This window comes from Lolium perenne, chromosome 4, assembly GCF_019359855.2.
Source record: "Lolium perenne isolate Kyuss_39 chromosome 4, Kyuss_2.0, whole genome shotgun sequence".
Lineage (NCBI taxonomy): Eukaryota > Viridiplantae > Streptophyta > Magnoliopsida > Poales > Poaceae > Lolium > Lolium perenne.
The window spans coordinates 49,407,494-49,420,939 of NC_067247.2; the positions used below are offsets into that span (position 1 = coordinate 49,407,494).

General features: G+C 44.8%; 1 protein-coding gene across 3 annotated transcripts; it reads right to left on the reverse strand.

The window, feature by feature from the left end:
- Positions 1-453: 453 nt before the first annotated feature.
- On the reverse strand, positions 454-8,307 carry LOC127292453 (casein kinase 1-like protein HD16). Of its 3 annotated transcripts, XM_051321844.2 has the most exons (18): positions 7,692-8,307; positions 7,144-7,449; positions 6,926-7,066; positions 5,967-6,095; positions 4,823-4,896; positions 4,673-4,742; positions 4,535-4,590; positions 4,385-4,456; positions 4,194-4,288; positions 3,984-4,056; positions 3,781-3,910; positions 3,465-3,683; positions 3,251-3,381; positions 2,428-2,602; positions 2,255-2,345; positions 1,555-1,712; positions 901-1,089; positions 454-778 (listed from the first exon to the last, which is right to left on the reverse strand). In XM_051321844.2, exons 1-18 carry the CDS (start codon positions 8,256-8,258, stop codon positions 719-721), a joined length of 2,736 nt encoding a protein of 911 aa, XP_051177804.1. In that variant the 5' UTR covers positions 8,259-8,307; the 3' UTR covers positions 454-718. The 3 variants fall into 3 exon arrangements, with proteins under 3 accessions (XP_051177804.1, XP_051177805.1, XP_051177806.1); XM_051321845.2 differs by lacking the exons at positions 4,194-4,288; positions 5,967-6,095; positions 6,926-7,066; positions 7,144-7,449; positions 7,692-8,307 and having other exon boundaries at positions 4,823-4,867; XM_051321846.2 differs by lacking the exons at positions 3,984-4,056; positions 4,194-4,288; positions 4,385-4,456; ... (5 more) ...; positions 7,144-7,449; positions 7,692-8,307 and having other exon boundaries at positions 3,465-3,705; positions 3,781-3,894.
- Between the last annotated feature and the right edge of the window lie 5,139 nt (positions 8,308-13,446).

Below are 13,446 nucleotides of genomic sequence, written 5' to 3' on the forward strand. Positions count from 1 at the left end.
TTTGCTACCAACAGAGGTTGTTTTTGCTACATTAGGTGTGTTGCTATCTTTGGCGAAAAGTTTTGCTAAATTAGTTTTTTTTTTGCTACAACTTTTCCGTGGTTTTGCTATGTTTGATACGGGGTCTTCGGCAACTTTCCCGTCGATGTCTCTGATGATATCTATTTTCGCTACAATAGCATTTTTTTTCTACGAGCTCTCCGGCGAGATCTCCAGCGAGCTCAGCCATTTTATTTAATTTTGTGGTTAAACCGTTTTTTTGCTACAATGTAGGAAAAGCGGGTTATTTTTTGCTGGCGGGAGGTGTTTTTTTGCTGCATCCAGTAAAAGCAGATCTGACCGTTCAAGATGACCGATCCGACGGCTGGCGACCCGAGGGCGGTGAAATCATATCCCGAGGGACGCCCAGCTCTTTCCTTTTAAAAAACAACAACTATACCACACAGTGACAAATGCAGCTCGAAAAATACTACGACCAGCTAGTACTTTCTCAGAGATCGAAACAAGACAACATTTGGCAAATCCCCTAAAGATACCTTAGCTTACAGACAAGTTTAACAACTGCACACAACCCGTGATTCTTTACAGCTAGAGCAGCACACTGAAAGGGGCCAGAGCCAGCCAGCCATTTGGAACCCAAAATCCCAAAATAATCCTACCAAGACCAACTTTATATCTGGAGTGAAATCGTCTTTCGGAAAACAAACACACGGCCATGTCAACATGTGGTTCGCCCATGGCAGATCGCGGCGATGTACATGTTCTTTTCCCATTGTTCCTGAAATTTGGGACGTGTCAAGGTTAGGTTCACGCATGTAAACCAAGAAGGCATTGCGTAAGCATGGATGTGTAGTGTGATTTTGAACGGTCATCCAGGGTCAGCAGAACATGCAGATGTACCTTTATATGCTTGCTGGGGAAATCAGAAGTTAGAAGAGTTTCGTCCATAGGTTTCATCTTTGGCTTCTTGGTCATGCTCAGGATAAAAGCAGCTTGGTCAGGCGTGGCTGCACACGAGGTAATTCTGTAACCAGCGCCATATCGCTGATGGAGTCCTTCACTTGGATACTGAAAATCTAACTCAACAACCTGCAGAATGCACCACAGATTCAGTTTCACTTGCCAAGCGGCAACACCACATTGATAACATTAGGACACTGAACTAAATGTACACGAAAATTCAGGCTTGATACAACTCCACACTGATTATTACTTTTTGTTGAAAAACTGTAGCAGAGCACCAATTCTCTATGATTATCTGAAAACATTTTTGAAGCCGAATATGTCTAATATAAATATTTCACACGCAACGCTCAGATTACTGGTTGCAATACATGTATCATCTACATGTTCGAAAGATTTTAGATTGCTCGGCAAATGAAGACATATGCGTTTTGTCTTTTGAGAGGACATATGCAGGCATTGAGTGTATATGTGCATATTAGTGTTTACCGCAGATTAAGTTATATAACAGATGAGGAATCACCAAATTCATGAAAAGATCTTTTCCCAAATGATTTGTTGCAAAAAAGAAGTGCAGGCATGTGTTTCGACCTGGTCAGAGTAGCACGTGTTCCTCGACATGACAACTCCCCAACGATTCCCAGCAGTTCCCATACATGTTACATGAAAACCTTCTTTCCACCTTTTATTGATCCACTTATATGGAAAATGTTCACTCACTTTGTATCCCTGCTGTGTATATGGAGTTCCTGTAATGATTTCAACGATCAGATTCTAAGGATTTATCATGGAAAGAAAAGAGCCAACAGTCTATACAAACATCAGGGTCACAAGACAGTAGACAAATGCCAATTATTATTTAATTAGTATATTGTAGAAACGTCATGTAAATACTAAAACCAGAAAATTGGTAACAGCATCAGTAGATCACTAGTTTATCAGAATAATGACCACTGTACAACATCCAAGCATCAATTATGTTGACCTATAACCTTGGTGTACAAGTAGTTCTGCTACATTTTCGTATAATTTTCGCAAGGGAACAACTGCACGTATGGAAAAATGAGATATAAATTTGGTACAATGATATAATATGGTAATCCCTCCTGCTGTGATCCCATGCAAGTTGTGTGATCCAACGTTGTTGTGATGCATCAGACTAAGAGCATGCTACTTTGGGTCATGTGTATAGCAGTATTCTTATAAGAACTTCACAAGGGGGCAGTTACAGCAATAACAACAGGCCTGTGAGAACAGTAGTTGTCGACAGGAAAACAGGTGATTTACAAACCTTTGGACATTACAACCAATGAACTTCCATTTGCTGCCCCAGCTATTGCTGTTATGTAAAAGTTATTATCCCACCTCTCCATTATCCAATCCTACACAAAGTTAGCAACAAGATAGTGTCAGGATTCCGGATTCATCAAAATACAGACTAAACACGGGGAGACCATAGCACACCTTGTCCAGGAACTTTTGCGAAAGCTTGATAACTTGATTAGCAAAGCCGGTACCAGCATCCATGACAACAGCCCACAAATTTTCTGAAGAAGCTACACAACTAATGAATAAGCCATCTTCATTACCTTTTTGTATATGTTGGTGCATCCTTGAATCAGCTACATTACAGTGGTAGCTATAAAAGGAAGAACAATATATTTACAGTTACATTAGTTAGCACCATATTTAATTCAGGAAGGAGATAAAGAGCATTGATCATTAACTAGTGAATTATGGAGGCTTTAAATCTCTCAAACTCAGGAACGAGCAAGCGAGTGTTAGCCAGACAAACAAGAGCTACTTAAGATTAGATCATAATGAACGAAACCAAACCCCTACATCGCTGACAACTAGCATGAATGGTTAGATTACAGAAAAGCATAATTATATACTTTCGGATTAACTGCTTTCACCAGGAAATGAGGTGCAATGATTCAATGAACGTCATGATTAATGCGGATGAAATTTGAAAATGGAGTTCATGCCAAGGGGTGTCGCAAGTTTTCAACATCAATTTTTATCATGAGGCAGTTTTTCTTTTCAACCAAAATCATCACAAGACTGTAACTGGGCCATCTAGTCCTTTATCTCAGGTATGAAGAGCCTATGATGACTATGTGCATATGGAAGCAGGTGAGGTGGACGGCGGCTGCCCGGGATCTCATGGCACTTGAAGAACTAGAACAGACCACTTATAAAAAGGCAAGGAATGCGTGGAAGAAATGCCTGAAAGAGCAAACATAAAAAAAAATCTCACTACTTTTTCACACTTAAAAACAATTACCGCTGCTTTATGGGCCGCCTAGCATTATAAACCGAAATCCATTGAGTTGCTGGACTCCCCAACCGAACTTTTTTTATAGACTGCTCATTTTCTTCAAGATTTACGTCCATTCTTCCACGTTTATGTCCACCCTACAATGATGCACATCCAATTATAAAACAAGCAAATTAAAATGCTGATAATAGATTCACGTTGTGGTTAAAGCAGTACAGACCTGTAGAGGTCCATCGATCCTGATGGGTCTTAAAGAAGCAGGTCCTTCAATCAAATCATCAAAGAGAGAAACAAGTTGTCGGTACTTTGGCTCTTCATCAAATTTCATAGTAGTAACCATCTCAAGAAAATGTTTGAATGGAGCTGGACAGGAGCTAGAGAGCATCTCTGGAGATGTCTCCATTTTCTTCTTACAAACAACAAAGCTCTGGTTATCTCCCTGCAGTAATAAGCCATCAAAACTAAAGTGGGTTTAAGAGAGCATCTAGAAAATATTAGTCAAACTCTGTCGACTTGTCGAGCACAATGAAGACTACCTGACAGTCTTCCCATGGCAAGCGTCCTCGTAATAACAATATAAGGGTGTATGCTAGTGACTCCAAATCATCCCTCCTACTGCTTGTACGACCTAAATGAGCATGAACGCTAGCATATCTAATTGTTCCCCTACGAAATGCCAAAAGGACAAAAGGTTAAATTGGTACCATAATTTTGTACAAATATAGCAGCAACAACAAACCTAAATATGTCTGGCCTCTGATCATACTGAACATGCACACTGGATGATCCTCTTTTGCATTTCCAGTTGGATGCTGCATAATTTTAATATCAACAGAACCATGTGAAAAAAGGTTAGTGAGGCATACATGCATCAACATTCTATTAAGTACCCAATTCCTCTGAGCAAATGACATCATGTACAGATGAAACTACCTTATGCCTAGCATACCTGAACCAAAACTAGTCAGAAAAAGCTTCTTTTCATGAGCAGATCCACGTTGACCAAACAAAAAGTTATCAGGTTTTACATTACCATGTACAAGGCTGGCAATAATATTAGGAGCATCATGTTAACATTGATGAATGCATCTCAAAATTATGGGAAATGCATCTCAAAAACATCGAATGGCTTTAAGTTACCCTTTGGAGTGAATCTTCGCAAGAATTGATATGGCCTCAACGGCAATACAAGCAACCATTTGAAATGACATCCTGTTACAGGTGCTGATACTTTCAGCAAGGAGTAAGGAAAACTAGCAGACAGGATGAAAAGACTAATAAGATACTTACGTCTGTCCTTGTGAATACCAAACATCCCAGAGGGTAGGACCAAGCATAGCCATTATCTGAAATGGTGGTTCAGGTAAAAGATCATAATGAGTTAATAGGCATTTCTGAGTGCATATTATTTTTCGAAAAGTTACTCACAAGAATGTAGTAGTCTCCTTGGCAACCCTTGTAGTATACCGGAGGTATGCCATAACAACCATTGAGAGTCCTGCTCAGAAAACGATAAAATGACAAGCTCCTCAGGGAACTATTTATATGTAAAAATGTATGATTGTGTATAGTTCTTACTGATAGGCTTGCCACTCAAGTGGGGGGTCACAGCTACCTGCTTGGTTCCTCCGATGCTCAAATTTTAGTGCAACCTACATGATATTGTTCCAGGCAAGATCTTTTTTTAGATACAGGAGATCTTTTTCGGATACAGGAGGATCTTGCCTGTTGGTAAAATTGGTTATTTACACGATCTAGCATTCGATTATGTACCCATAGTTGATTGGCAATTGGAAAAATACACATGAGGGGGTTGGATACAAATAGTATAAATCAAGACAAAACGCCTCAATTTTTTTTGACAAGGAGCCACTCCAATTCTGTAGAGACACGAAAAGAGAAGAATACCCCAGTATAAAAAAATATAGCAATAGATTATATCGATCAAAGGAGCTATGTTCACGCTTCGACCCCGATGCCCTCCTCCCAACGTCAAATGCCGTCTTCCCTGGGCCCGTCCATCCGCTGTTCTGCCATCCCCGGTACCGATCGTTCCTCGTCAATGCTGTCGTCACCCTCCACCTTTCATTAACGCCATTCAGCCTCCTTCAGCTGTACATCTCTAATTGCCTTTTTGGTGTTTGATGTTGTACTGATGCAACTCAAAGGGACAAGGATCCTCGACTCGTGTTTATGCCAATATCGAGCTGATATGTAAGTGTAGTAATCTTCCAAACATTTCCAATTTGTACACTACACTAGTGCCCAATCGGTACCCAAAATGCATCAGGATATAGAGAGCCAATACATTAATCACAGAAACAAAAAAAATTATTTCTTCCCTATATCAACATATTTACTGCATTCTTTTCTAGTGCATATACAAAATAAATAGCACTCCCTCCGTTCCATATTAGTTCTCACAGATTCGGATGTATCTACTTACAAAATGTGTCAACATCCAAATCAGCGACAAGTAATATGGAACAGAGGGAGTACAAAATCTGTACAGATCTGTTCTTGAGCATATTATTGTGTCTTGCAAAGTTGTAGTTCAAATTCAAATATTCCCTCTGGCCCTAAATACTTGTCACAGATTTAGTCAAAATCAACAAGAGCCTTAATCGGTTCAAATACAAATTACAAGTCAACAATGGGAACATAATCCAAGGCTAGTGAAGTTCTGAGACAAGATTTGAATATGAAAAATGAAGAGACAAACCTCCATTGCATTTAGACCCTTATAGCCTCCAGTAGGCATACCTAGTCGTCTGCCAACATAGACCTTGCAAGAGCTACCGTTACCTAACTTCCTACCAGTTACATATATTGCGGAATCACCAACTTCAACCTGCATCGAATAGTTCAGATAAGATTTATGGGGATTAATTCATGGTAGTAAAAACTCTAGCATATACACTGCTAGTGATAGATCAGTAATAGTATCAACAAACAAGAGGCAAATTCATCATACTTTCATCTAAAAGCTAAGTATATAAAGAGAATATTGCAAAAATTTCCAGAATTCATCAGCAAAGTTGGGAAGTTGGGAAATGTGTCTAGCTCTGCCATATAGATTACGACTTATGAGAGGTGTTTCAATGAAATATGGGCATCCAGTGTTAATTTTTCAATGAGAAATATCTTGCTACCCATGGTGCGCTCAACCACCCCTAGACCTAGCGTCATCTCGTGATTTGAGATTCAAATATTTTCATCATCTTTGTTGTAGCACATTCTCATTTCACCTAAATAAACTAACTCTACAGTTTTGTGCCAAAATGCCTAAAACAAAGTAAATATGGTCTATACTCGACTATAACTTAATCATCAATTCATCTACAGATTGGAATTATTTTTTTGCAGTGTGGAGACATAAAATATGTGAATCTCAAAGCACGGCCGGAAATGGTATAGCCAAAAGTCCACTCTTTTTCCAAAAGAGCCAGTACAAAGCAGGATTAAGATATTCCTTTTGTAGGATTAATTAATGGCAGGTGTTCTGCCGTTGTCATATAGATATAGAATGTACAGGGATTGATATACTCTGACAATATAGCGCATGGGTCTCCTACTTGTTGAAGAGCAGCATACATCTGGTTTGGTGAACCCTCAATGACTCTAGGGTATAAAGTCTGAACACAACTAGCTAGGTAGAAAGAAAAAATTGGGTAAGCATACCCTCTCCGGCACCGGCGGTACTGCCGTTTCTTGGGCGTCTTCAGCGATAGCTTGTGGGAGGTCATTTGGCTCATTTGCTTTAGGCTTCGAAGCTGGGCTTTCAGTTCGGTCAGTGGCGCATATAACAGAATGATTAACAGCCTACGAATACAAACAATTTCTTGATGAATTAGCGTGAAAAAAATGAGATGCAGAGAAGAAAACAAAGCCATGCACACCCTCTGAAGCAGTGGCCTTATCATAGCTTCACTCTGACGTTCCTTGCTCAGACCGTGGTCTTGCTGGACTCTGCTTGGACCGGCTGCCTCTCCAGGGAGGTCCTGTTGAGGCAGGTCAGTCTGCACACCAACTGGAACCCTGAACCCCTTGGCTGTAGGCTTGGACGGCGGCCTTCCTGTTCCCTTGGCAGCGCCACCACGCCTTCCAGCCCTCCCCCGTGGCTTGGAAGCTCTTCCTTCGGCAGAGCTGCCACGAATTCCAGCACTCCCCCGTGGATCCACATTGCCATTTTGATTGTGCAGAACCTGCCAAAACAAAGTAAACATTCAGGCCTGGGCAAGCGGAGGTTTGATCAGTATGGTGAGAGTTGCACCGGACACATCGATCGAACACGCCATTGCAGAAGGCAGGCGGCAGCGGTGGGCAAAGTTCAGTTAATTAACCTCGCAGCCGTCGGCACGAGCACCACGGATCAAACTACTGGGTTGTGATCAACAAGAGAAGCCTGCGGAGATAATGTCAGCACGGAAAAGAAAGGGGGCCGTACCATTTCAGGCAGCGCTTTCGTGGCGGAATGGCCATGTACAGCCGGTGCGGATCCGTCGGCGGCAGTTGCACCGCCGTCCGTTGTCGAGTGATCGGCCGCCCCGCCGCCGCCCTCGTCGTCGCTAGCCGCCCTGTTCAAATCAATGTCCGGCCGCGCGGGAACCTCGCCAGGCGGCACGGCGCCGGGGTGGCGCATGGAGAAAAGAATGGCGGCAGCCTCCATGAGAGCGCACCGGGTCGGCAGAGAGGGGTTCATGAGCGGGGAGGTGACATGGTGGAGGAGGAGGCCTGGGCGGTGGGATATAGCGGCTGGGTGGTGGGCGGTGGGAGGGCGGCATTGATGGAGGCGCGTCGACGAGGGAGCAGGAGCTGCAGCGTGATGCAGAGCAGACAGCAGAGAGCAGCAGGCGGCGGAGCGGGGGCAAAAGAGGGGGATGACATGACCGGCCGCCTCGGAAGTTGTGGACGAAGGGAACGGAACTAGGGAAGGAAGGAACAGCGCACTGTGGCCGCGTAGGGTGTCGTCGGGTGGAGTGGAGACAAGGGTTGGATCTGCTGCTAGAGCCATGGCCCACCACTGTACTCCACGGCTTCTTCCTCCCCTGAATGCCTAAAATATATACCCAACTTTTTAAAGTCGAAAGGTATTTATTTCCAATTCCACAACGTTATATACAAAGTTTTGAATGTCAAATACCCAATATAAGTTGGATGAAAGAATCAAAGTTAAGGCCATCGGCCTAAAAAAAATGGTACTCTGCTTTTAGTTTTTTATAGCGGCAGATAGTTTATCAACGAAAATCTATAAACCCTAGGTTAATTTCTCAACATATATATTTTGCTTCAAGATCCATGATTCAACTTCGTTCCTCGCCAAACCATTGAGATGTTGGTGTTCACCATTGCGACATTGCCCTATGGTTCTAGCGAAATATTGTCAATGACCTCATCTTGCCACGTTGACCAACTTCACTATTGGCTCGAATAGGCATATTCGGGGATGGGGGAGACTAAACTTTTCCGTCAACCCCTCACATATACATAGCCCCACTCAGGGCCGGTCCATAGATTTCGAGGGCCCTAGGGCAGGGGGCAATGGTCCCCCTACTCTGAAAAAATTCTTAAAGTTATCCATTTATGTTAAATTTATAAATCTTACTTAAAGTTTAAGCATGATTGGTGTTTTAGGTTCCTTAACAATCTCAGTCAAGCTTCACCAGTTGGTCACACACACAAAAAAATTAAAAAAAATATTATTCAACAAGATAAATATTAAGGTAATGCAATAACAAACTAAATAATATTTACATCTGAAAGATCCATGCTCTTCAAAATATTGGTGAAGACATTTGAAACTATTTATTTCTATTGATCGCACGAACTATATACCATAATTCTTATTTCTACCAATAGCTACTTGTGTACATGTGTATTATTTACGAGAAATAGAAATAATCAGAGGAAAAAATTATGAGGACCAGTGTTGTTCTGCACATTTGAGAAGAAGTCGCAATATAGGCACGTTAAGCTACAAGTTCAACCTTCTATATTTTCTAGAATTATTCTAAACTTTACTGCCTAAAAAGTATGAATATAAGTGTAGTAAGTGTGCAAACAAATCTTGGATTAGGGTCCTAACTGTTGAGGGCCCGGGGTGAGCGCCCCGCTGCCCCGCCCTATGGGCCGGCCCTAGCTCCACTACAGAAAATGCTCATATCTCTTCTTTTTTTGGCGGGAAAGACCTAAGGCAATATCTTATATGAAACCAACCCTAACAAGAGCAGTTTTTCAAGAAAAAGAGAATAACAAACAAGTCCATGACAATTTTAACACTATCTTCCTTCTGCACCCTTCAACAGCAAGCCGTGAGCAAATCTTGACGCCACCTATGGGCCTCCGGCGTAGCAAATCTCGTGTTGGGGAAAGGTTAAAAAAAATCCAAACACTAGTAGATTAAAAAAAAAAGCTACTGGAAAGTCATTGATGTAAATCAGAAGATGTTGATGACCACGATCTCAAGAGATCGATGTTCCGAATAAGTCGGGTATGGAAATGTGCCGGAAGATAATCCTATGTCCTGCTAGACTAGGGCCACCACAACGAGGAAGAAGAACAATAAGAAGTTCGATAGGAACAAGATATAAGAAGTCACAAGTGATGAGAAGTGAAAATAAAACATCACATGTGGCCAAGAAAATAAGATAAGCTGGGGATTCGACGATGTTTACAAAATGGTCAAAAAAAGGAAAAAAGATCTTCAAAAGTACAGCAGTTAAAAAATTCCGGTTGAGTTTGTGGATTTCGTGGCCAAATTAAGTTCCTAAAAGAGCTTCAATACCCATCAACCTGCATTGTGTTAGGAAGTGTCGATCATATATTAGCACAAAAAAGGGGGAGAGAAAAAAAAAGGAGAAGCAGTTCCGATAAGAACAAGGAGCTGCCGGCTCGGGTACTCCTCTGAACATCTGCTGCCGATGTTCCCAGCATGAGCTGCTATACTTTACGCCAAGTCAAAAGGCTACTATGTAGTTTCAGGGCTACGCGAGGGAGCTAGGTTGTACTAGTGCAACTCATGCCTCGCCGGCTGACCGTGCGTATCCACGTAGATGCATGGTGAGTCGACCATGCATGGATTAAGAGCATCCCAGCCGTTGGAGGTCCTCTGGAGCGAATTCCGGATGAAAATAGCTCCAGATTGGATCAATTTTTGGTATGGGGGGCAGTATATTTCCAGTCGTGTGCTTTCCAAGCGGCGTTTTTCGGGGAAAAAGAGGATGGCTCGGGGAGTCCGGACGAAAGAGGAGACACGTGGGCGTGGGCGGTTGGTTTTGCTCCATCCGGAGTCCCCAAGAGATCCCGGGAAACCGAGGATGGCCCGGAGAGTCCGGACGAAATTAGGCCGTTTTCCGGACGAAAACGATAACCTGGGGGCGCGACTGAGCCGTTTTTCGCTGTCCGGATGTAAAAAACGGCTCGTGGGGGGCTTCTCGGGGAGACGAGTGGAGATGCTCTATGGGCATCTCCAGCGGCGCGACGCATTTCGAACGCCCAAAAGTGATCGCGAGCGTTCGTTTGCGTCGCCCCGCGGACATATTTTATCCGCTCGTCCGTTTGCGTCTGGGTGTGCTCCCACCGGGGCGGCCCATTTTTTTGAATTGCAACATAGTACAAACATTGAAAGTAGTACATAAAAATGCATAAAAACTATACAAAATAGATCTATAGGCCTAGACTACTTGCTTCCTGATGGACCGGCACCGTCGTTGCGTCGCTCCGTCGCCTGCTTCTCCGCCGCCTCCCGCGCGGCCGCTATGGCTCGGTGCGCCGTGATGACCCACAAGTATAGGGGATCGCAACAGTCTTCGAGGGAAGTAAAACCCAAATTTATTGATTCGACACAAGTGGAGGTAAAGAATACTTATAAGCCTTAACAACTGAGTTGTCAATTCAGCTGCACCTGGAAAGGCACTAGTAACAGGGGTGATGTGAAAGCAGCAGTAATATGAGAGCAATAGTAACAGTAACACAGCAGCGGTAGCAGTAACACAGAGGCAATGGCACCAGAAAATAGTTGATACTACTTCCAATGACATATAGAACGAGTATATGATGATGAGAGATGGACCGGGTTTTCCAGCGATCTACACTAGTGGTAACTCTCCAATAACAAGTGACAAGTGTTGGGTGTACAAATTACAGTTGGGCAATTGATAGGATTGAAAGCATTAAGACAGAACATTAAGATTATTAATCATGTAGGCATGTTTTCCATATATAGTCATACGTGCTCGCAATGAGAAACTTGTACAACATCTTTTGTTCTACCAGCCGGTGGCAGCCGGGCCTCAAGGGAATCTACTGTCTATTAAGGTACTCCTTTTAATAGAGCACCGGAGCAAAGCATTAACACTTGGTGAAAACATGTGATCCTCATACCTACGCCTTCCCCTCCAGTTGTCCCAATTTCTGTCACTTTGGGGCCTTTGGTTCCGGACATAGACATGTGCATACAACTTGTAGATACAATCTAAGCAATAATTATATAGCTTAAATCTAAGATCATGCCACTCGGGCCCTAGTGACAAGCATTAAGCATAACAAGATTGCAGCAACAATAACTTCACAAACTTTATTGATAGACTAATCATAATGTATCATCCATCGGATCCCAACAAACACAACACCGATTACATCAGATAAATCTCAATCATGTAAGGCAGCTCATGAGATCATTGTATTGAAGTACATGTGAGAGAGAGAGTATCAACTAGCTACTGCTAGAACCCGTAGTCCATGGGGGAACTACTCACGGAGCATGATGGAGGCGGTGGTGTCGATGGAGATGGCTTCCGGGGGCACCTCCCCGTCCCGGCAGGGTGCCGGAACAGAGACTTCTGTCCCCCGTATTGGAGTTTCGCGATGGCGGCGGTGCCCCTGGAGTCTTTCTGGAGTTTCGTCAATCCGTATCGAGTTTTTAGGTCGAAGGGGCTTATATAGGCGAAGAGGCGGAGTCGGAGGGGTTACGGAGGCGCCACACAACAGGGCGGCGCGCCCCCCTCCTGGGCCGCGCCAGCCACATGTGTAGGCCCCCTGTGGCCCTCCTCTGGTCCCCCTTTGACTTTCTGGAAGGTTCCGGGGAAAATAAGATGTTGGGTCTTTGTTTCGTCGAATTCCGAGAATATTGCCCGAACAGCCTTTCTGGAACTAAAAACAACAGAAAACAGGAACTGGCACTGTGGCATCTTGTTAATAGGTTAGTTCCGGAAAACGCATAAAAACATTATAAAGTGTGAGCAAAACATGTTGGTATTGTCATAGAACAAGCATGGAACATCAGAAATTATAGATACGTTGGAGACGTATCACGCCGCCGCGTCCTCTTGCAGGCAGTGCTCCAGCCTCGCGTTGGCGGCCTCGTCCTTGAGCGTCTCGAAAGACTCGATGAGGGCCCGCTGCTCCGCCGCCTTCTCCTCCGGCGTCGGCGCATCAGGGTCATCGGAGGACCAAGATATCTCCGAGTCGGAGTCCTCGGCTGCAGCGGCAACCGCCAGCCTGCGCTGTTCCAGCTCGGCGTCCAACGCCGCGTGGCCCGCCAGCTCCTCCTCTGCTTCCTGCGCCGCGACTGCCAGGGCCGCGGCGTCCCTGACCGGGTGGAGGAGATCGGTGCTATCTTCGGAGTCGAACTCCTCGGAGGAGCTCGACGCCGGAGGAGGTGGAGTGGGAGGTGAAGGTGGAGGTGGAGGCGCGGCAGCCTGGCCGCGTCCGGCGCTGCTCATGGTGGATCTGCTTGAGAGGAAGCGGCGCTACGGCAGCGGCGGCTAGGGTTTGTGGGGAGGAGATGAGATGCTCGCACCCCTGTATATATAGCGCGGAGGCAGGGCGACGGCCGCGCCACGCGTGGCATCGCCATTACTACGTGCGCAGAGGTAGGCGACGGCCGCGCGCCACGCGAGACATCGCCATTAACGCGGCCGCAGACTGCCGAAGCGACGCCTCGGTGCCAGTACTGGCGGAGAAGACGCATCGACGCTGCGCACGCTCGCGGAAGCCGAGGCACGCCATTAACGCGGCCCTGCAAAGGCTGCAGCGCGCCGCCCGGAAGTAATGCCACGGAAGACGAAGCAGTTGTGCCGCTGCCAGGCGGGCCCGTGCGAGGACCGAGCGGACATTTTCCGCGACCGCCGAGCGTCCGCGGAGACGCAAACCTGGCCCAAACGCAAACCTGGCGCATATTTGGGCCAGGTTTGCGTCTCCGC

Excerpts from the sequence above, each read along its gene's own strand:
- LOC127292453 (XM_051321844.2), bottom strand. The coding sequence starts at position 8,258 with ATGGCTCTAGCAGCAGATCCAACCCTTGTCTCCACTCCACCCGACGAC. Across the intron at positions 7,450-7,691 it reads CGAAAGCGCTGCCTGAAATG|GTTCTGCACAATCAAAATGG; the intron begins GTACGGCCCCCT and ends TTGTTTTGGCAG. Across the intron at positions 2,346-2,427 it reads CGCAAAAGTTCCTGGACAAG|GATTGGATAATGGAGAGGTG; the intron begins GTGTGCTATGGT and ends AACTTTGTGTAG.